The sequence below is a fragment of the Neodiprion pinetum genome, chromosome 6 (genome assembly GCF_021155775.2).
Source record: "Neodiprion pinetum isolate iyNeoPine1 chromosome 6, iyNeoPine1.2, whole genome shotgun sequence".
Lineage (NCBI taxonomy): Eukaryota > Metazoa > Arthropoda > Insecta > Hymenoptera > Diprionidae > Neodiprion > Neodiprion pinetum.
The window spans coordinates 7,849,441-7,873,384 of record NC_060237.1 but is presented as its reverse complement, the minus strand read 5'-3'; the positions used below and the strand labels follow the sequence as shown (position 1 = coordinate 7,873,384).

Genomic DNA, 23,944 nt, shown 5'->3' with positions numbered 1-23,944 from the left:
ATTCAATCCCGTAGGCGGTCGTCAGGACGGATAATGACTGCATTATAAGGACGGGTTTTGTATGTTCACGAGTTCGAAAAGACGTCGGTTCACTCGACATTCACGGCGTATGCAGATGCAGTTTGTACGATTTGCGACAACTTGCACGAGTAGACGGCAGGTAGGTTGAATCGAGGCTTGATACACATATGCGGAATGTAAAGCTGCTGTACGTTCCGGTACTCCGTCACAATAGATGCCCTTCGGCAGTCGGGCTGCACGGTGGATGTGCACCGAGGTAAAGAATGGGCGGAATCTTGACCGAGGAAAACTGAACAAAATGTGTAATCAAAGAGCGGAATTGCACGTGTAAAGGTAGTCCGTACGCCTCGCAGGAAGTGAATGCGATCTGCGGTTACATGTACGAAACGCTGCGTGCAATATTCATATTCAGCAAATTTAACGCATCAATGTTTCATACGTCCGACTGACGTTTAATTCAAGGGTTTGAATAGTTTTTCTAGGTTTTTTTTCTTGTCTCTCTCTCTGTTTCTAACAAAAACCGTTATAATTATACCTACCTTATGACAATTGTTCCGAACGTAGAAGCAATGGAAAATTTTCTAAACGGGTTACACAAATGCAACCGCTCTGTCTATATGTTAATTATATTTACCCTGGCAAACATTGTTTCCGAGAAACGACAAACATTGTTTGCAAGCGGGTATTTACGTCCGTCTGCTCGGGTTACCAAAACAATTTCTGCAACCTCGCGAGAGCGAGACGTTTATACGTGTATAATCTACTCGTATAACGCATACATACGCATATATACGTACGCGAAAACGTTACGCGAGAAATTTACACGTGCGGGAATTTACAACAGTTTTGTTTCTTATCACGACGCATTTTCGGCTAATTGTCATACAGAGAAACGTCGCTTCGATGACGCAAGTAATGATAAAAAAAAAACGTCGGGTCATCTAAGACTTGCAAATTGAATTCGGATATTTTTTCAAACACACAAAGTTGTATTTTAAAATATGAGGCATTCCACCCCAAACCTATCTACGTTTCACCCTCACCATCGGCGATTTTTTTAAAAATCTTCAAGTACGATGTAGACCGTACAAAAAGAACATTTTTCACCGAGTTTTGTATTTTCTGAACCGCGGGTTTGATTTTTACCGCTTCCGGAAACACGAAAACTCAATTATCGAATTGATAGTCCCGCTCGATTGGCTTCAAATTTTTTTCATCAATTCTTTGTTAAAAAACGAAAATTTTGAGACCAAGATGGAAATGCATAAGCTTTTGGTTTAGAAGCTAGAGACGAAACAGGTAATTGAAAAGTGAGAAAAAAAACGTATAAAATATAAATTTGTATTTATATTCAATTACATTTTCCTCACTTTTCCATTACTTGTTTCGCCTCTAGCTTCTAAGCCAAAAGCTTGCCCACTTTCGTCGTTGTTTCAAAATTTTTGTTTCTTAACAAAGAATTCGTGAGAAAAATTCGAAGCCACTCGATTGCGGCTATTCATTCGAAAACTGAGTTTTCGTGTTTTTGGGAGAAACTCGCTGGAAAATATTGTTTTGTTTGTTATACACTCTGCACCATACTTGAAAATAGAAAAAATCGCCGACAGTGATGATCATACGTAGGTCTGTTTCGTGCGGAATACCTCATATATACATGGAAAAAATAAGTTTTCAAAAGCGACGCAAGCTTCGATAAAAATTTCAAATCATCCGGCTACGCACGAAATATCCTTTGATAAAAAGTGAATGTAAAAATGGATGTTGGTCGAAAAGGCAAATCTTTCTTCGGGTACATCCGGCTAGTTCCTTCCTTTCGTACCTTACACCCGCGTACTTTATCGGACCGCATGTATACATACGCCCGCAGCGTCTTCGGGAAAAGTTTTCAATGCCTATAATACGCGGTTGTCCCTTTTATCGCGAACAATATATCCCTTATCTTTACGGTAACTGCAGTCAGGTAAATCCGGCCACACTGTGGCGAGTCCTTGCGAAGTATAACGTTCCTGGATAGGTACCAGAAACTCGGGAAAGTTATTCAGGTACAGCAGGATAGGCAAAGAAGCGGTTTGAAATATTGTGCATACTTTGCCCAAGCTCCGGAAGCCGCGAGACAGCTTCCACTTTATTCGTGTTCCACATGCCTGGGGTGTGTCCGTTATTTGTGTCTGCAATTCTCAATGAGCTTACCCTGAAAATCTACGATAATACACGCGGTTGCATTATCAATTGAAGCTGCGCAGTTTTACGTGTCTGTAAAAAAAAAAAAAATTCCATTCGGTGTAATTCGCCGCAAGCTGTTTCTGGACTATTTCAACGAAACCGTGGAATTTCAATGAGGGATAAAAATTGGCGGTCGTAATTTGTCCGCGAATTTTTGCTGTGAGACGGTAAATTGACTAGACCTCTTTTTCACTATAGGTGTGTATGGCTATGTAGTTACCAGCTGCTAAAGACATTGTTCGCATTGTTGGGCGGCACTTATGGTTGGAATTTTCAATGCTGGGAATAATCTAATCTAACTCGAGCCAATCACCTGTTTATGCGGGCAAATGTGAGGTTCCGAATTTGAATCGTATGTTATATTTAAATGAATAGAACATTTTTCCGACAGGCTATATTAATTCGCAGTGAAATTCTATACAAAGTCAATTTCTCGATCGTAAAATTTGTTCTTACCGAACCGCTTTCATTGGTACATAGATACCAACATTGGATTCCATATGAAGTCAATTTTTCCTCGGTATAATATAACGCCGATAACAATTACGATAAAAGATTTATTGCAGCCAAGGCAACCCAATTTTCTTGACAATTTATCAACGCCATATTGTATAGATCGAGGTTGTAAAAATGATGATTATTATAATTAAAGAGAATAAAAGTGAGTTTGTCATGCGAAGGGCGTTAAATGTAATTGTACACGATTGTACGTTATCTTACGTACGTATCTCAGTTCGCCTTGGCCTTCTTATTAACATTTTCTTTTGTAAAGCGTCTATGCCTAACAGCGGAGACAATGGAAAGCCGAAACAAGCAGAATAATAAGAAGTAACTCAAGAATTAGCATGAATTAGCTGAAAGGTGTGATTCGCGTCATGTCACGGCTAAGACAAGCTCTTTAGCTCAGAGAGTCTAACGCGTATTTATATTACAAGCGGTTGAACAGATCGCGAAAGCTATTGTCCCCGGATTTCTGTAGCAGCTATTCTAACATCGAGCGTAAAAGAGTCTCAAACCAGCCGAATCGAAGCCGACACGATGCGGATAGTCGTTGTTTGTCGCTGAAGCGAGGATTCGGTTTAACCTCGATAAAATATGCATTAAGTCACGCCCCGTAAGCTTTGTGCGACGAGAGAAAAAACAAAACGTCACAACGTTTGTGTACGAAAAAATGATAACAACAACGACGACAAAAAACGGAGGAAAACGGAAAAGTTGAATTTGAAAAAGCTTCGCCGGTGCAGCCTTATACAGGGTGTTCGAATGAATGGGTATAACGAGCGGGGACGAACGCGAAGTCTTTGATTTCACTCGTGGAAATGTGAACAATAAGAATGCGGAACAATGAAGCACCACAATGGCGAAGGCCCAAGTACAAACGGCTCCCGTTGACGACGGGGGGCGTCGAATAAAAGTCAACCCTTCGATTCAGCCTCCCTTCCTTCTCTCTCTCCTCGACCCCCCGAAGCCTCAAAACCTGCAAGGCATCGACGCTCTTCGAACAACCAAACACAATCTCCCATCGTCGGCCATATTGTCCTGAGGCGTCAAAAAGGTAATTGAATCGTCGTACATAATGCCGATTCTCGCGAATTGCTTTTCATTCGGAGCGCAATTCACGCTGGATATTTTTTTTTCATTTTTTATTCTGCTTTCTCTGACATATTTTTATCCATACATGTGTACACATTTTTTTTAACATTGGTAACTCCAAGTTTAACGAATATGATAGACATTTTTGCACCAGACAGGAAAAAAAAAAAAAAAAAAAACCATACACCGAAGTAGTATATACGCCGTCGGTTCAAATAGCACAAAAATGGTTGAACCCTCGATCTTAGCCATCGGAAAATAAACAATTTGACCAAGAATTATCCAACAAATTTTTTTTAACGTACAAATTTTCGTGCCTCGTACCTGCAGTTTTTTTTTCTCGCTTCACGTACGAATGCCGGAAGCCAGATAGGCCGTGACCCAGAGAAATGAGAGCGTTGCCACGCCTTGGCCAACCCAACCAAACTATTCGAACAACGCAAGCATGTGTGCACACCTTCGTACACTGTATAAACATTCACACGCTCCGAAGTTTCTATGGTTATCTTTAGGTGGTCTAGAATAATCGTGACGAGAACCAGACACGCGCCACCCGGTAGGAGTGGATTCGGGCATTGCTTGGCGTATATTTTAATTCGAACCGAGTCGAACTGGCCATCAATCCTACGGTAAAGTACTTCAGCGATTGACTGCTGCAACGACTCGATTTGATGCGTGTTGTGTGAAATTGATCACGGTCCTTTTCACCAGAAATTGCGAATAAGCGTGAAGCTCGGCGTATTTTATTTTCATTTTTATTCTTATTCAATTTTAATGGAGGAAAGGCTCGTACGCGTGAATTTTTCTGGCTTTCAATTTTTACGAGAGATTGAAGAAAGTTCTGCGATTGTTTAGCGAAAAAAATAAGGAGACACTTACAGCTCGACTGTAAAGGGTGAATAATGTGAAAACGTAATACCGTACATAACAAAATAAAAGTAAATGATAAACGGGAAAAAGTGAAAGCGATTCCGGACTGTTATTAATACGGTAATATTGCGTGGAATATACATCATGACCGTAACTGGCAAGTTTCACACGCAAAAAGATAGGCGCCACAGGTGAATTCATGGAATTGTTTAATAAACGTTTGTATAACACAACAAACGGACAGAAATGCGTAACATGAGTCAAAGTCGCAGAGAATTGCATCGGCGTTAATTGGACACCGCGACGAGCTTCTCTGCCGAGCGAATGTTCTTAATTGAAGGCAATTAAAAGTATCGCTGAGCGTGAAACGCGTGATATACGTCGTGTCGTGCGAATTGGAATACATATACATACATATATACACGTAAATACGCGCAAACGTAATGCGTTATTCATAACGCGGAAATACATATGTGTACGTGGGTAAACGTGCGTGCGTGTAATGTTACCGAAGGGTAGAGCACGATCGGGGGAAAACCGAGGGTAGGTCACGGCCGGAAGTACCAATTTACTGCACGCGGTTAACTTATAAAGCCTGACCGAGAAAACATAATTAGCTTGTCCCCCCACGCGTTACGTAACGACGTGCCTAATTAGCGTAGAGACAGCTAATCGTCGCCTCTTCCTCTCGACGACACCGAGGCCATATTTTTTTACTTCTTCATCCCGTTTCATCTCGTTTATTTTTCTTCCAATTCCCCGGCGATCTTTATCGCCGAATTCGTATGACACTAACTTTTCTTGCCAATTAATGATTTTGTAAATTAACTCAGGGGTCGCAGCGGAGAGTCGTAAGAGATGTTACAGACTTCTATTTCCGGTTGATTGAATTTTTACCTATCCTCTGGAAGAAAACGACTCACGGCATTTCGCAATATTTTACCGGGGACACGCTTACGGGTGAAGAAACGTTCCCAATTTACACAATTCCGCGAAGCATTTACTGCACAGCGATTTGCTGCTGCTGCACGGTGACTTGAGAAGCGGAAGATTGAATCGAACTCACGCCTCTGTACAAGAACTTATATTGCGAACATTATATCGCGATAACTAATGCAGGGCAATCAGGACGAAATCTCGGGCCGTCAATTCGAGATTGGAGTTTTAAAAAGCGACTCAATATTTCTTGTCTAACCATGGAATTTTCATTCGCAATATTATATTCGATTCGATTCAGAGGAGTTTTTCACTTTTCGGGACGTTAATCGAGCCCTCAACTGCACTGTGACAATTTCTATAATCGAAGACTCGGACATTGATTATCGCCACTGATACTCTATTACGAACACACCGCGCTCTATCTAATTCCAGATTCCGTCAAAATCATTTTGAGTGTCAATTCGGAAGTCGTGTATTATTAGCTTCTCAATCAGCCCGTCGTCGTTCTGATCTTCCATGTATTAATTAGGGAAAGATGTCAGCGAAAATACTAGGGGTGAGCAAAAGTTGTCGGCTTTTTTTAAAAATGAAAAACCTTTATTGGTTTTTAGAATACAAAATGGTTATTCTTCATGAAAGAATTGTCCATTAACACGTACTACTTTCACTAACGGCAGATTCTCCATGTACAGAACAAATTAGTATTTTCAAATCCACAGCTGTTTTACCGAGATTAAATTGGAACAACATTCAATTTCGAACGTACACTTTATCGACTTTCATTTTTCGCACAAACTTTCACGATAAGAACAAGCCATATTCTCTACACTATATGGTCAGTTTTGGAGTGCGTACAATACAGAAGTGCTTGAGATAAAAAAGCAAAGTCTCGATTACAACCAACGTTAGGTATCGTCGTCTACGTGCAACGCCGAGAATTTTTGCACACCCGTAATGTACGAATAATCGAGTGTAAAATCCATCTGTGATTTCATAAAGTTCGTAACGATTTTGCATATGGGTATCCATAATCGAAATGAATTATACAAATACTTGAAAGCATCGCGACCTGAATTTCCGATTATATTTATAAGCCGCGAAGGCAAATATAGAAGGAGCGTGTCCCAGTTGGCAACGGGTTACTTTTATCCTGGACGAGTTTCGTTCGTCGCGGAATCGCGAGACGCATAAGCTTCGCAGCTTTGGCCCAAAGTTTCGCTTCACCCCTGGTGCCGGGGGGTCTCGATCGATTTCGCGCCCATATTTATGAGAGCGGAGTCGCAGCCACCTTTATACCTAAAAGGCAAAGAGGCCGAAACGCCTGCAGAGGCGACGCCGACGCTGCCGCAGATTCGCCATTTACACAATCTTGAATCTTGATGCGAAAACGATCCGAGAATTCACGTGTTTACACCTCGCTATTTTCTCAGCAATAATTTCCATCGGAGTACTTCAACAGGTTACATACGACGGGCCCGGATCCTTCACCCCCGATATTCGGATCAGATCCTGATTGTAAGATCATCTCCGAATACTCAGAAATCGGTGGTTGAAGTCAAAGCAAAAATTAAGGACAGTGGAATATGGACTGACTAGTTGAATGGGCCTAGCGCTTCCCGGATGAGCCGTACGTTAAATTCCAGACATTGATCAAGGCTAATTGCGACATTAACTTTAGCGTCCCTCCGCTTTTCGACAGCCAATGTTAGCAGTATTCTTCCTCAAGAGCGCATCTAATTCTTGACTTCAAAATTCATAGAGCGGTATTCGCAATGTTTCAGCAAATTGAAAAACATCATCTGTCTACATTTAAGCTTATTTTCCTCGACAAAGGATTTGACGACGAGTTTCTTTTCGTCTTTGCGCAACAATTGAGTCCCAAGCACAGACACGGATTCGCGTCTGTGTCACTTAACGTCATTCTTTCGTACACCGTAATACTCGGGAAAATCGCGACAAGAATAAAATATTCAAAGCGTTCGAATCGTCGCGTCTGATTACCGACGAGATTGAAATCAGTAACGTTAATGCAACAAAACATCCCACGAAAAATAACCTTGTAGAATATGAATTTTTCAACCATACTGCTAGATTAAGGTTCACTAAATTTTTAGAATATCCCGAAGTTGCGAAATGATGAATTTTCCGAAAGTTGCACCGTTACAGAACTCGAACCTAATCATTTTCGTGCGACCGTAATTTCGACTAAGATTTTTCTCTTGCCTATAGAACAAAGCTAAACTAGTTTTCGGGAAAATTGTCCATCGCCAGTAGTTCGAAACTTTTGTCCGCCGTTTTTTTCCTGATATCAAAAACGACGACAGCCTAATTCGTTCGAGCGTCATTTCACGCGCAACTCCATCTGGCGCAAGAATCCGGCGATAAAAATCGTCCGAGGTCGAGTTTGTGAATGCGAGAGGATAGGATAACGGTATACGGCGTACCCGTGTGTCCACACGACGGAAACTCGTATTTGTTTGCTCGAAACGCGGCTCCAGAGCCAAGGCGTCCGACCGGAGCGGCCGTTTCCACTTACGCGCGTCCAGGATATCCATATACATAACATATGTACATAGGTATACGTATAATGAGACAAGAGATGCCACGCGGATGCCGGAGGCCAAGGCAACTCGTGCCTTGACGCCGTTTGGCCTTGACCGATGATACCCTTGTACACATCTGCACGGTACTTTGACTTCGTCTGACTTTTTTCATGTCGGTAACGGTGTCTCGTTACTCATGCCGAATCCGATCGAAATAGGCCATGTTTCACAAAACGACGAAAAAAGAAAATCGAATATCTTTGTTTCAGTCAGTTCATTACAGTCAAGTCCATCCATGTTTAGCAATTATTTTAATCCGGGTTGAGCAGCTGATTGCTTCGAAAAAAAATGGTCAATATATATTTTAAAGTCTTAACACAACGGCTGACGTTGGAGAATGAAATATTTTTCACTCCTCTCGTACTGTACACCGGAACGGTAATTTCTGCGGTTTTTTATTCTCAGAAATTTTAAGGATCAGCCGATGATTAATCACGGAAGTTCGACAGCAGCTGGTTGGCAAATGAAATTACGATTTCATTTTACCAATCAAATAAAGCAGAAAAAAGGCATTTCTTTCCCGGTACTAGACACAAAGAAAAACTTATTTCGAAACGATGCGAAACAAAGGTCTGCCAGTCTTTCGACAAAGGGTATAGGTGTAATTTTACACACGCAGCTTGAATCGATTTTTAAAGCACGGTCGCTGCAGAGAGAAGGCTGAAAATTAATAGCCGTAATGAATGAGCATTTTGAGTAAAATATACACAACTGTCACGATCCTGCAAAGCTGCAGCGTGATTCGATTTCAATGCAATTCCATCCATTTCACGCTATTTATATCTAACCAAAAAATGGCGACGAAAGAAAAATATACACATCCTTCCGTTTTGTTATTCTTGCAATACGCGGTCAGATAACGAGAAATTGAAAGGCTTTCATTTTTATAATTTCCGAATGTTTTTCGCCCTGTTTCACTGCTCTTTCCGAAACTATGCGATATACGTATATAAATAATAAACAGACGAGACAAAAGTAGAAAGCTTTTTTGCCCGAGGAAACGACCCGCATCCGCGCACGGCTACCGAGCCGAGTAATGATCCGTCAAAAAGTAGCAGAGTGGGTTATTGTTTATTTACAGGCCCTTCGAAACTGCGCAGTCTCTTTCCCAACTTGAACGTAACCGCCGTTACAAGTCCAGTTACCTCTCCGGGATGAGGTCGAGAATTTCCGCTCTCCTCGCTCGCTGTTCGATTCTCTCTTCAGCAGGAGAAACCCACGGATACAGGCAACATTATACGAATACGCACAAAGAGAATCTCGTCTCGTTTCATCTCGCCTTAACTATTGCTCTCAATTTTTGTCCGCACATTTATTTTCTACACCTCTTCGTTCCTCTCTTACTTTTCGCACTCGTGAAAAGCTCGCTTTTTTCTTCACGAATGACGTTGCCGCAGTAGCAGCGACGCAGGTAACAGGTGTGTCGTTTGCGTTATATGGGACAAGAAATTACGAACCATTCGACGAGGAGAGACTGCGAACGAAGCGTGAAGAGAACTTTGAGAACAAGCAGCCTGCGTGACGGCTTGCGTGTTTCGTTCCTCTTATCGAAATTGCTTCATCTTGAATTATCAAACGCGATGATAATTTTGGCATCTTGTAAATAGAAAAGAAGGAGTCCATGGCTGACTTGGTGGGAAAATTTCGGTGATATAATAAAATTGCAACGGAACGTACATCCTGATTCTTTTTTTAATTACTGCAATTTACTGGGAATTGATCAAGTCAGGAGTTCCTTCGAAGCGTGTAACAGAAACTCGATTAATTTTAGATAAATGCACATGCCCCGATCAGTGTGGGCTGGAAAATAGCATTTCCACACGCTGTAAGCACGCGAATTGGCATCGATGTGGATACGTTGAAATCGCTACCCACCCCGCTAATCGATACTAATTTCAATGATTGCCAATATTTGATGCGGCCAAATCGTACGTCGGATGAATTTTTTAGACCATCAATCCATCGCTCGACGATTCTCCTCATATCGCTGATTCCCTAGGCAATAATCGCACGCGTCAACTATAATAGATCCCGTAATAGATGGTTATATATAATGCGTATAGGTGATCTCCGTAATGCCGTATTGAACGTCAAAACAGGAACGTTGCCTCTGAAATTCATCCACCGATGCTGGTGTAGGATGTTGTCGTTACGGTGATGCGAATAAATATACAAATGAGGAATAAGGGTTTATTTAAATCAATTTAAACTGGATTTCCACGAAGAAACGCGACGCCAACTTCCGGCAGTTTTCTTAAAGAAACAAATATATCACTTGCACGAGGTATAGAGAGAAGAAAAAAAACTGTCGTCTACTACGAGGAATAATTAGAATAAGAATTGAATTAAGCACGATGAAAACCGAGCTTTTGGTAATTCATTCGATTCTGTATTTTTTTTTCAACGCTGAAACGCCACGGTTGGATTTCAAAAGCGTAGGTATTTTATCTTTCCTCGAAATATGTGCAGAATTCTTTTTTTTTCACAAAAGTGCAACATTCACAAGCCAAAGATGGAGAGGTTGAAATAAAAAGCAGAATCAATAGTCGATTCTCCTAGTATTCGCACGTTGACATTGAATATAATAAAAGAATTTCGCAATGGAAAGGGAAAGAATCACAAGTTTCGTATTCTTGCGTTTCACTTTTGACTGCCGGGAGGCAAGAAAAAGCAAGCTTACAAGCCGGAAGATTTTCTCTGGCTACATTCCAAGAATTCAGAATCGTTTGGTATTTCGGTATTTTCCGGCGTGCTAAAATCCCCATTCTGCACGACAAGCCGCGAGGGAAGTTCGCTGATCACGAAAACGAAGCTGCTCGCACACGAATGCCGTCATCGTCGTCGGTGAAAAGGCCGCGAGGATATGCCTGAAACAGTCCTACAACGATTCGCGAGGGTTTCGATGGAAGGAAATTCTTCATCTTAAATTCCGGTTCGTTTGCCGCCCCAATTATCCTTCGATGATCATTCAAACCACGATAGTCGAAAGCTCTGAGACTTTATCGGAACTCGTTATTCGGTCGATTTCAAAGCTACTGATAAAACGTGATCAGGTGCAAAGAATAAAAGTGTATTATAAAGTATATACCAAAGTGTATACATTCGGATAACAATAAAAAGTCAATTTGTCCAAGTGAGATGAATCAGTTACTCAAAGTGTACGTATAATCGAAGGAATTTAATTTGATGGTTATGTTTATAGCATCGAATCCTCCAGGTGCGAGGATTTACAATTAATTGCAAACTCGTCAACTGATGAAATACAAAAGAGCGAACAAAGACCGTCACTGTATCGTTTTTCCAAGGCGTTAGAGTTTACGTTTCTACCGTCTAAATTTTATTATTAGCAAGCCGTTAAATCTGACCGATCAAGTAAGGTACAGATAAAACCTTGTGAAGAATTGATCGAGCTAGCGAGTATGTAAACAGATCGACGTAAACTTTTCTGTTCGACTAGCAGCTCTCGGACTTTCATTATTATATCCACCGAATTCCCCTTGAATTATTTCTTCTTCCGTTTTCACTTCGTTCTTTCCCCCGGAAATTCTAATAACCGAGAATCACCTGGATAGTTTCAATTAATTTAATCAAATGAATAATTTTTCATAGCCTCCGTTTCCATAGCAGTGCGTGCGGCTTGATCGGATTTATTACACATATGCATGGCCTCTCGCTGCGCGAATCGCGGGTTTTCCTTAGCAAGGAATTATAGCCGCACGCGTTGCAGGGGGTAGAAAGAAAACCGCAAAGTACCAAATGCGACTTACGAGCGAAATGAAACGTGAAGGTGGTATGAAAGAGAAAAGAGAAGGGGGAGAGAAAAAAAAAAAATTAAAAAATTGAAAAACAAACTACGTACGTAAAAAGTAACATATAACAAAGTTTGTGTCGATTACGTACTGTATTTTCCTGACCAGCAGCTTCCGCATATCAGTCCAACTTTTCCTCCCATTTTGCAACGGTGTGAAGTTGCAGAAGAACGGATGAAGAAGTAGAAGAAGAATAAGTAGTAGTAGAATAATAATAATAAAAGTAACAGCCCCGATCGTTGCACCCGCTCCGAAACGGCGTTCAAGTCTTTCTCAGCAAGACTCGCTTGACTGTTACGAGAACGTATAACCCTTGATTACCTTATTTCACACTTGATGAAATAATCAACGGTCAAAGGTCAGCGTTTATGCTCACTTTAGACGGTTAAACGGGCGATCGAAATCCCGACTAAAACATCAACCCCGTCTCCGTCTCTTTGGCTCCGGCTGTCGCTTTACGATATCATATACGTCTCATAATTCGGGGATTCTGATTTACCGTTTCCAGTCACGAAACCCGTTTTCAAAACGCGATATCACCAGACGACACTCCGTTTCCAGCACTTATTCACTCGACGGTACTTGTATCGATGTATTCAATGTTTCCACCCCGATTCATCGTGCATTCAGCTTTATCAAGCTTCGTCCGATCGAAATATCACCTTCATTCCTGAACGATCCAACCGAATACTACCGTGAATTTGTGTCTTCACTTGGCTGCGAGTGAAACAAACACTTCCTTCGGCCTTGATCAATCACGCGCACTGCAGTCGTCGGTGCAATAATTCACGAGGCTGTAATCGATGTTGATTTTCTTCAGCTACAAAAAGACACCGACCCGGTTCTTTTCACCCCGAGCATCGCGTCTCTACGCAAACAAACGACCGATCGTGAGTCGGACCGGACGAATGGTGTCGACTCACAACAACGAGCACCTTGAACAGGTGTCGGCGTCGCGACGCTGCACACGTGGCTTCGCATACGCGTCGCCGTTCGTTAAATCGCGTCGTATCTGTCGGACCGCCAACGAGTGACTGCCGAGTTCAGATGCTCGTTCGGGGGGCCGAGAGTCCGGCAGAGGGATATGATTCGTTCTGTCCCCATTGAGTAGTAGGCATGCTACACCGACACGCCGGAAACTCTTACGTCACACACGACACGCACACCAAAACATCGTATGATTTCGCCTGGAGCCCTGACGCCAACTGGGAGTCGTGTGTGTCCGCAGGTTTTGTTTGTCACGCACACATTGACGATTGATTTCGCGATTCGTGTCATGCATCGTGTGTGAGTGCACGGGCTCGGTGAAGCTTTGCAGGGTTTTAGCCTCTTCAAAGAGACGAGAACGAGAAATTCTGGCGTCGGTGTAAGAAGATTGTCCCAATTGCTCGTCGATTCTTCATTCGTATAAACTGATTATTCACAATCGATTATATTGTCTTGAGAATTTTATAGCTTGTAATTGACTGTTCCGTACCTCTGTAGGTCAAAATTGTGCGATTCTTTTGCGTAAATTGCATAATATTGAAAACCAATGGAATATCCAGCTTTGATTGTAATGTATTTATTACCTTTAGGCTACTCATACTGGCATTCTATACCTTTAAAAGCTTTGAAACTCTTGAGGTACGCCATATTTGCACGGATAAATACTTGAAAAAGAATACTAATATAATTCATCCAGACATGATTTTACGTGCAATCGCTTTCAAAGAACCAAACGAATTTCAGCTTGTCGAATAATTTTTTGAACAAACGTCTAGAATTATTATTACCTACGGTTTGTTCAGCCGCACATAATTTCTCCGATTAGTTTCTCAGAAGTGTTCATTGCACAAAAGAAGCGAAAATATTGCCAAGCGTGTCGTACATTGGCTATAATTTAATTTTTTATCTACCGCAAAAGGAAAGTTGGCATAACAAATGACTAGAAAATATGATATAAAAATGCTGGAAGTCGAAAAGATAACGAAATACGTGAGGGGGATCGAGTGAATACGCCGGTGAGAAATATACGAGCAAAGATGTAGATAGAGAGAGAGCAAACGGGTGGGTCCGGAGTCCCAAATCGCCCTCGTAGCATCTGCGGCGCATCCCTTGGAAAAAGGGACGATGTACTTCGCTCCTCGCTGTGCCGCCGGTTCGCCGTTAATCAACGCAGATTACACAGAATTCATTTTTATCACTTGGACCCCGACATCCTCGGCGGTGCCTCGAGGATTCTACGAGTTATGACATCAAGTTGGAAAAAGAGAAAGAGAGAGGGAGGCCAATCGTACTCTCGACTTTCCCAGTGTCTCCTATTTCGCGATTTCGCGATCCTACGTTACTCCTCAAGTCAAGATCTCACTGTGCATACGTGCCATGGTTCGAGACTGACCCAATTCGTTTGCTGATTGCGCGCGTTTAACCGTTTCATAATTGCGTTGTTCAATGGTGGAGATGTACGCGGAATAGCGAGCTTAGGTTCGTTGGAAATTAGTAGAACGACGAATTAATTTTGCGACTCTTTCACGACAAGTTAATAGTTCGAATTTTAGATTTCGCGATTCGAGGTTTCATCGTTGTTTCCCTCCGCGAGAATATCATTCCAGTGAAATCCGTCTAGAAAAACTTTTAGGTATAATACCTAAAAAAAAAAAAAGTTTGAAAGTTCAGAAGCGATCGTTTGTCAACAATTTTTCTATCGAGCAACACGTGCCGGGAATTGTGGAAGCGTGAAGAGAACGGCAAAAAACAGAATAATTCCAAGAAATCCAAGGAATTCGAAAGGCGGCTTTATACAGGCATTATATTAAGGTTTATGGGAATTATAAGTCGAAGTCAGCATATCAAACGCGGTTCTTCCTCGGCTCTGGTGTTTGAATATTTGACGAGTCATATCCTCTGGCACATCGGATCGAACTCTGGGAGTTCGAAATGGCGACCCGGTACTTTGGGATACGTATATGTTACACATACACGGATAATGCGCGAATTACCGGACTGCAGGTACATACATCGAATGGGGGTACTGATAAAAAATTCAAGACCCGCACCGCGGCGCATGAAAGCTTTTCCGCTTTAAGCTCCTGCAGCATTATAGATACCTACACACACCCACAGTAGCTGCAGATAGTACGGCTACCGACTAATGTCTAATGCACCCGAGCCCTGTGGCGACGTTGTACCTACCGCAACAGCGATGCCAATAGGTGGAAACGCGTTATCGAACCGAGTCCAGAGTGCAACGAGGCAATTGCAAGGGAAACTGCGCAGAGATGAGCAATTTTTAAAGACGAATTAACGCGGCTAGATGTCTGAGGTGAGCTGCTAGCTATAACCGGAGCTTAAGAGCGGATGACCTTTCAAATGAGGTGCAATACGTAGTCGAGGTATGCGATCGGTGTCTTGCGAAATATAATGTCGAAAGCTAGCCAAGAGTTCAGGCTTGATCTTCCGTTCGAGCTCTCTAAATATGCGGTTGCATCGAAAGACGGTTCGCAGAAAAATGCGGAGGAAAAATGTGTGAGAGATAGAAAAAAAAAAAAATATTTTCATAATGCATACGAAATTATGTAAGAAAGTTCCTCGAGCCTCGTGTATGCAGGCTTGGGTATGTATATATTCATATTATATTCTCAGTCAGTATTTGTGCGTGTTTTTGCTGTATACGCAGCGTTGTACAACAATTGGCATTTTTTCTTTTTTTTCTTCTTATATATGTACAATTGTAAGTAATAACATAATACTCACTATGGTTAAAAATCTATATACTTTAGTAATTAATCATCCGATGGATATAGTAGGGTAGAATTATTTTTAAATGCTAGTATTAAAATTACATGTGTTTACGCCTAGTTAGCTGTACGTTCGCGTACGTTGTGTGTCTAAATTACACTTTATATAATCAAGGAGAAAAAAATAAAAAATAGTACAAAACTTTGATAAAAGGGTAAAATGTCCTGCGTGAAAAAAAAATTTAAGAGAAATTGATTAAAAAATAGAACGAGTAAGTTAAAATATAAAAATTTGTTCTCTTTTAGGACTTCGATGTCCACTGGCGTGACATTTTCTATATATAATATGTATGTTTATAGTCGTGCTTTATCTATTCTAATAATGAGTTATCTATCGCTGTACAAAACATATATATATGTATGATAAGTCGTACGTTAGAGAATCTTTGTAAAGGTACAACATGTGTGAAGATATCAGATATAGTTAGACGGAATTACATAAGGTAATAGTTGTGACGCGGTGACGAATTAATTTCAGGCAACATTGTATCTCCTCGGTTGAAAAAGTGCAACGAGGAGAGCGCCGATATTTGAACCCAAACTTATTAAGTTCCATCAAATGAGTTTCGAAAGACATTAGCTGGTCGGAAGAATCGACTTGCATTTGTCCAGTTGACTGGCTCGGAGTAGAAGAGTAAGAAGAGGAAGCGAAGAATATGGAGGATGAGAATCACTTTTCCCGAGGGTTTCGTACTCTTTCGTGAGAAACGCCCGGGTTCCCCTTTCCTTGCGTTACGTTCCATTCGGTGAAACGATAGGGGGAGAGAGAAAGAGAGGAAATAAAATTTCTTCGCCAAGTCTTTTTCCAAGCGCTATTCGCACTGGAATGGCCTCTTTCCTTTGTGCGGTGGTAATTGAAAAAAGTAACGAAAGAATGCGGAGGGTTGAAATTAGCCTACAAGTCGGTCTCGACTCTCCCCGTCGCCTCTCTACAATTTATACACTTTGAAACTTCTTCCCGAGGGTGCATCGACTACCGATGCTGACAGTTATCAGATCATTTTGATTGTTGCCGATTCCAACGTCGGAACAAAGCGCAATTATGCATCAGGAGATCCCTACTCTTTCGGTTTGAAAAATATCCTCCGACGAATCGAGGCCCTTGCGTTATGCGTCGGGGATGAAACGCAGATTAGGAACTACGGAGGAGGGCTGAAAATTATCGGGCAATTGCCCAACCGCCACCGAGACGCGACGCAAGGCCGTGTTCCAACTCGCCGTCTCAACTTCTCCGGCAAAAAGGGAATTCAATTCGTCATATATGTATAAAACACACGTGCGTTGTACTCTTGATTAAAACTGTGCAAAAACTTCAACCCAGTTGTTCCGTAGAATACCATTTCTACCGAGCGATACGTTGCGACGAAAAATACGATGGGAAAAGCTAACTCGTCCGATTAAACATCCGTGTTGTAATAATTTATTACGGTGAGTTGGAACCCGCGAACGTGCTTGTGAAATATCTGCGAATGGGCGTTATTGCCTTTAATCGTCTTAAACGGGACGCGAAATTTACTGATCCTCGATTTCATCCTGCAAAAGCCCACTACCCACATTTCGGAGTTATTCTCGTCACGAAAAAAACCCTTCTTCCGCTACCGTATAGTCACTAATCTCAGTTCTACTTTTAGCCATTTCTTACGTTTCACGATTTGATACGTTGCTGATTTTTGATTTGCATTTCGTAGCATCTCTTGATCGGAACCTGTTATTGCCGTACGATTATTGGATTGAGATTCTAGAGTATACGTATACGAAGTTTCCTCGACAGTAAAGTGTAACAAAAAAAACTAATCGAAATTAAGTAATATGTCAGAAAGACACTGACGATGAGATAGTAAAATGACAAATACATATGAATGATTTATAATAAAATGTGGATGCTGAGAGTAAATGGAGTTGAGCTGAAATTTTCCCTGAGATTAGCACTATCTGAATAATTCAAAACGTTGCAAATATAATTTATGAATAACCTTTCCTAACAAACAACATGTACAGGTATAACAATGACGTGAAAATGGTATTTAGACAAAGTTTTTTCGGGTGTATCCGGAGTGGCCAATTGTAAAACGATACCGGAATGTGCGTGATGCGGCGTGATGCTCGACAATGAAAAAACGAATTCCTGGTATACAGACGTACCGGAGGTCCTAATACAGTTTGAGGACGACGACGACGACTCGCGCGAGCGGCTCCGGAGCGGCGACTTTGGAACACAGACCTTCCGCCTACTTCCTCAAAATCCCAGTCCCCAAAGGCCACTCACCTGTACCGTTTGCACTGCTGGAGCCGTCCGTCGTCGCCGCTCCGCGAGTAACCGTCGTCCCGTCGTCCTGGCCCTGGGCCTCGTTGGCGTCCGGATGACCGGGCGGGACACGGCGCGTATCGAACGTTAAAACACCCGAAGTTTCGTTCGCGATTGGGATCGTCGAGTCTGCCGTCGACTCCTGGTGTCGCGCCGGCGCCGATCCGTCTTCTTGCCTGCTCGTTGCTGTCGTCGGCAACCCTCGCCCCGACTCCGACATTGACGTCCGTTGCTGTTCCTGGAGTAAGCAGGCGCTCGAGAGCAGGTCCCACTGACGCAGCTTCTCCCGGTCGATTTCGAACGAACCGGACGTTGCCGTAGACCCGCGTGACGCCTCCGCCATCGCCGGAGCTGGGGGAAGGTTGCCTTCGGCTAAAAAATTCTGCCGATTATCATGCTCAGTGTCGCGTTGCTGGAGGACAGCCGCCGCTGCAGTCCCCGGTTTCCGGTACGCCTCGTTCTCTGAGTCCCAGATGTAACCGCCGACGCCAATTCTGTCCATGGCCAGCCTCTCGTAGGTCTCTTCTTCGGGCCCCGGATTCCCTTCCTCCGCCTCCTCTTCCTCTCTTCGACCCTCGTCGACTTCCTCCCCACGTTGCATTCCCTGCGCTTCGCTTTGATCCTGGTCTTTCGCGGCAGCCTGTCTTCTTCGCATCCTGTGACTCTCCCCGGCCACCTCCGAGGCTTCCCTCCGCAGAATCACGCTGTCATTCACGTAGGTCGCGCCCCTCGTGATACGCGCTCGACCCTTCGACCCCTGCGCTCCGGCTATCCGCCCATCTTGAACAGCGGACGGACCGACGGAGGCTTCCAAATTGTCGAGGGATCTCGCGTGCCTCAGGCTGACCCTGCGCAGACTCTCTCTCCACAGCGAGTCCTGCTCCCAGGGATCCTCGCCGTTGAATCTGTTCTGGTTGTGCACGGGCGAAGGATGGACCGTGGTTTCCCGCTGCTGCCTCGAGCCGATCATTTGCCCGGTGCCGTACCTCTGCTCGACCAGATTCTGTAGCTCGGCATCGTCCAGGAGGCCTTCGAGCGACCTTGACCTCCGATGAGCGGCGTACCGGGTGCCGATTTCCACCTGAAAACGTGATCCGCTCGGTGTTGTGTTGGACTCACCTTGCGTCTTATCGCGGATACCGTGCGGGTAAATGTTCCGCGAGTTGAGGTCCGGGATCATGGAGACGTCAGGTAGAGGGTCGGTCGACTTGACCCTCCTGAGGGTGTCGGCCTCATATATGTTCCGCTTGTCGACCTGAAAAAGCCCGGCTTTCTTCTCAGCGAGAAACTGGGTGCTGGACTTCCTAAGTTCCGCGGCAATCCGCCTGGCCTCGTCGATGTCCTCGACCTGTATCTGCCGCGGCATCTGTCTCGGAATGGGATTCACCATGCGACCGATGTCGTTCCTCTTGTTGGCCGCTAAGGCCGCGTCCCCGCGTTGATTGTTTAGCTGCGGAAGCCTCGAGGAGGCCGAGTTGCGGTTGATCAGCGCGTCTATTCCGCTCACACCGGCCTGCAGGTCGCTGTAGTAGTACGGCGCCCCGTTCTGGTCGTTCTGCACCTGGCTCGCGTTGTAGTACGCGGACTGGGGGCTGAGCTTGACGGTGGAAGTGGACGCTGGGTACTGACCCGAGTCCTGACTCGCGGATGATCTGTGATTCGGCGATAAAGAGAAGCGGGCCGAGTCCTGGCTCGTTTCGCGGGAGTGTCGCCCCTGCGATCGGCGATTCTGCTCGAAGTACGAAGCGTTTGGAATGCCGTTACCAGGCGCGGATGGGGAAACGGAGCCCATCTGCGACATGACGGAGGATGACTGAGCGCTGCTGGGTCGTTGGCAGGCAACGGAAGTGGATACCGAAGCATTTCCGGATATTAGAGAGTAGCTGGAGTCTCTGCTGTGAGAAATCAAGGGGCTGGGTCGCTGATGGCACGGTATCTTCTGACCGCGGTAATTTTCCCCCGGTTTAGAACCGTCGCCGTGCTCTGAACGAACGCCGGGGGAACCGCGGAGCGTTGAAAAGCTGACCACGTTCTCGTAGTGAACGTCGCCGGTGAAGGACTGGGAGTGCTGATGCATCGGGGGCAGGTCGCTGACCCTCATCGACGGCAGACTGCTGGCCGAGCTCGTCTTCGTTCTGGCACCGTACTGGTAAGGCTGATCCAGGGTGTTGTACGAGGGGAGATTACCCTTGCCGGATATTTCCTGACTCGTTGTTTTTCGCAGGTGTTTATCCGTGGCGAGCATCGACTCGTTCAATCCGTATATGCTGTTGTAGCTCAGGTCCTTTGCGTACAGATCAACGTTGAACGCGTCCCGGGCCTGGAGTTCCTCGAGGTACTGATCCAGGTCGATACTTGCCCCGTCGAAACGGCTCCCAAGGGACTCGAGCTCGTCCAGACTGTCGAGGACCTCGCAGACCTCGTCGCTTACCGGGCGTCGCTTCATCTGACGGTGCCTGGCCTCCTCCTCGGGGCTTCTAAGCTCCACAGAATCGCTGCCCGAGGCACTCTCGAGCGACATTCGACTGTCGCGAAAGGTCGAGCTTATCGTAGTATCGGAGAACCTCGAGGGTGGTCTGTGCGTCTCGACTTGACCCGCGGGCTTGTTCCAGGACTTTGGTGAGTCCCTGCTGTTTAGGCTGTCCCGACTCGCTGCCACCTGAGGCGCGACCTTCTTCGCTTCGCCTAAGGAGTCTTGAATCTCGAGGGAATCGAGGTCGTCCAGGGGTGGCAATGAGGTCGGGATCGGCGGTGGCGACACAAGTTCACTGTCCGACGAGTCGTGGAGCTCGGCAATGAGCGCCTGGCTGGCTCCCAAGTAATACGAGGCCGGGCGAAAGGTGTCGGAGAGACTGAACCGAGGATGCCGAGGAGCGTCGAGGGAGTCGAGGTCCTTGGATGACTCGTCGTCAGCGTCGGAACTGTCGGATTTGAGGGCAGTCAGGATGTCCGGAAGGTCGGGCCTCGGCGGAAGAACGTCATTTCCCGAGTCTCTCTTCGTCTTGGCTTTTTTCCCCGACGACTCGGTGTCCTCCTTGTCAGCAAGCTGGCTGACCTCCATGTAGACCGGCTCCATTTTATTGTCAGCAACACATACGAACTCGTAGTGGGGAGGATCGAGAGTCGAGTAATCACCGGAGTCGTGTTTCCGGTCTTGATCATCGGGTGCGAGAAGTGAGTGCCCGATGCCGTTCTGGCTCATTTCGACGTAAGAATTTTCTTCGTGGTCCAGACTCGCGAAGAGGCTTTCCATCATCTTTGAATTTGGACGCTCGTTCGACGGGTCCAGAATCGCCTTCCTCGGTGCCATCGGCATGTAGTGTTCCTCCGGGTTGAAGTCATCTGGTTTCGAGGCCGGGCTGGTCAGTTCGCTTTCCACCGACAGCTGATCGTCGTGAGTGACCAAGGATTCGGTAACGCTCAGCCGCGTGTAACAGGGGTTGGAAATTTCCTGGGTGTTTGCAGCTTCCGCCTCGTTCTCCGAGCCAGCCTTCGAATCCTTGACTTTCCTGCTCTTGTCACCGAGGTCCTTTCTTCTCCTTATCGTCCCCGTAAAATTCTCCTCGACGTTCACCGACCTCTGGATTTCCCGGTTCTCGTCTTCCTCCGCGACATTTTTACTCGGCTGATCGAGGTCGCTACCCGTTTCGTAAAGGAGAGTTTCGGTGTCGCTCAACACCCCGCGATTCTGCTGCTGTTTATACTCCTCGTTCTTGTCATTCTCCTGTTTCTGAGCCTGCTGCGATTTCCGCTCGAAATCGGCAAGGAGGTCCTTCACCGACTTGTTTCCATCGTCCGTGGAGGCTTCCTCCTCAACGCCGACGGAATCTCTGGTCTCCCGGCTCGAATCGCCCAATGCAAAGTCGCGGATGACGGTCGTGTTCCGTGTCGGATCGAGTCGTGAAACGTGAGCCTCCGTTGCCTGGGGGGGAGAAACTTTGAGAGGCTCCTGCATGGCGAGCAGCGACCCTGGTGTTTCATCCAGGCTTGACTCGAAGGACTTGATCCTGGACTGAACGAGATTTACGGCCTGTACATCGGGCGGCGTTGAGTCCTGGGGGTTTTGCTCAGGTTTGATGTACTGATAAGAGAATTCCTTGATTACTTTGGCCTCGTCAATTTTCGTCTCCCAGTCATCCTTATCACCTCTCGTAGAGTTCCACTGGACGTTCTTGTGCCCGTGCCAAGTGTCGTTGGGTATGTAACCGGCAAGAGTGCTGAGCCTCCCCTCGGAGTTGCTCGATTGGTCATTGCACGGAGGGTGGCAAAGGGCGCTCGTCTGTTTCAGAATCCCTGTAGGTTTCTTCGGCGTTTCATTATGCTGCCACTTGGGATCCACCCCGGTGCCAACTTCCGGCCCGGATTCCTTCCGGGTCGATCTCCTCACCGTCGATCTCGGGTTGTTTATAGCCTCGTAGGACGACGGCGAGAAGCCGATTTCCCCGTATCCGGCGTCAGGCGGGATACCGCAAGGCTGACGGCTCCCCCGGGACGCGTTTTTATGTCGGCTGTTCTCATACTGGGGAGGGAACGCCGACGGATGTATTGGCGAGGAAACGGTTTCGCCGTTCGCGCTCACTCTCGTCGGATAATTCAAGGCGGCGCTTGTTGCGGCTGTCGTGATCATGGCGGTGCTGGTGGTTGTGGTGGTGATCGAGGTTGCGGAAGAAGAGGCAGCAGACGACAACGTCCGCTCGTCCAGAACCTGCCGGGGGCTCCTGCCAGCGTGGGAGGGTCTACGGGTTCGCTTGTGCCTCACGTTGCCCAACTCTGAGTTATGGTCAAACAATAATAATATCCTCCGTTACTCTCGAGTCAACCGGAACGAACGTTCGTTACCTTCCACCACGCTAGAATTGTTAGGAAAGCCAGACCGAGAATATAACGACGAAGCTGAGGTCGCTCGAACTCCGTCCAAGACAAGATTACTGCGCTGTTAACTACCCGTTCGTTCTAAACTGTTACGACGATTTATTTACAACAATAACGTAGCGAACTGGGATCAAAATTATCCCCTCTACCTGGGCGTGTCTAGTAACCTTCGGCAAAACTTCGTTAGCCTTCAAACTATCCCTCAACATTCGATCCAATAGCAAATAGAATACTTGAAACTTTAAACATGAAACTAGTTATCGGATAGCGTGTATTGCACTACGAAAGCGTGATCGAATCTTGATTCTTCAGAAGAGGTATACATGTATACTTGAGTTTTGATAATGATCTAGGCACCTATAAAGGCAATTGCACGAACTTTGTTGCAATCTTGCGCAGTGATCTTGGCTCGGAAACGGTTTTAGAAGCTGAGAGTTAGTGTGCAGAATTCACAGTCTACGACTGTGTGCGATATGTACGAAAATAAGTAATAATTGTTATCACGGTACATTAAGGCCACGAAAAATCGTCGGTAAAGAATATTTTTGTTAGTTGGATTGGCGGCGACATGCTGTATGGTATGCAGTTTCGACTCTAGTCGCTATGTATAATATACATATACACGTAATACGATATGATTTATCTATATATTGAAGAGCTTCGTGCGTTGCCGTTTTCAGACAGGCTATGTGTTTCATTCGTTAGAGTATTCGAGCGAGCTATCGTCTTGCCGTACCTCTCGATCGTGTTAGTCTTCCAACCCAGCCCAGCCCAGCCCAGCCCAGCCCAACCACCAGCACCGAACCATTGACAACAAGTTGCATCCCCACGTGTAATTGAAAATATCGGTACCACGTCACCACACCATAATTAACTCAACATAGGGCAAAACGTGCAAAACGTTGATAGTGTTGAATTTTGCATCATTCC

General features: G+C 45.1%; 1 protein-coding gene across 7 annotated transcripts in view; it reads right to left on the bottom strand.

Annotated features, from left to right (window-relative positions):
* Positions 1-23,944, bottom strand: part of LOC124221779 (serine/arginine repetitive matrix protein 2) — a 142,236-nt gene that overhangs the window by 53,803 nt on the left and 64,489 nt on the right. For all 7 annotated transcript variants that reach the window (XM_069137040.1, XM_069137041.1, XM_069137043.1 and 4 more), the window contains exon 11: positions 18,104-22,912. In XM_069137040.1, the coding sequence (XP_068993141.1) occupies positions 18,104-22,912 (4,809 nt within the window). The remainder of the gene's footprint in view (positions 1-18,103; positions 22,913-23,944) is intronic.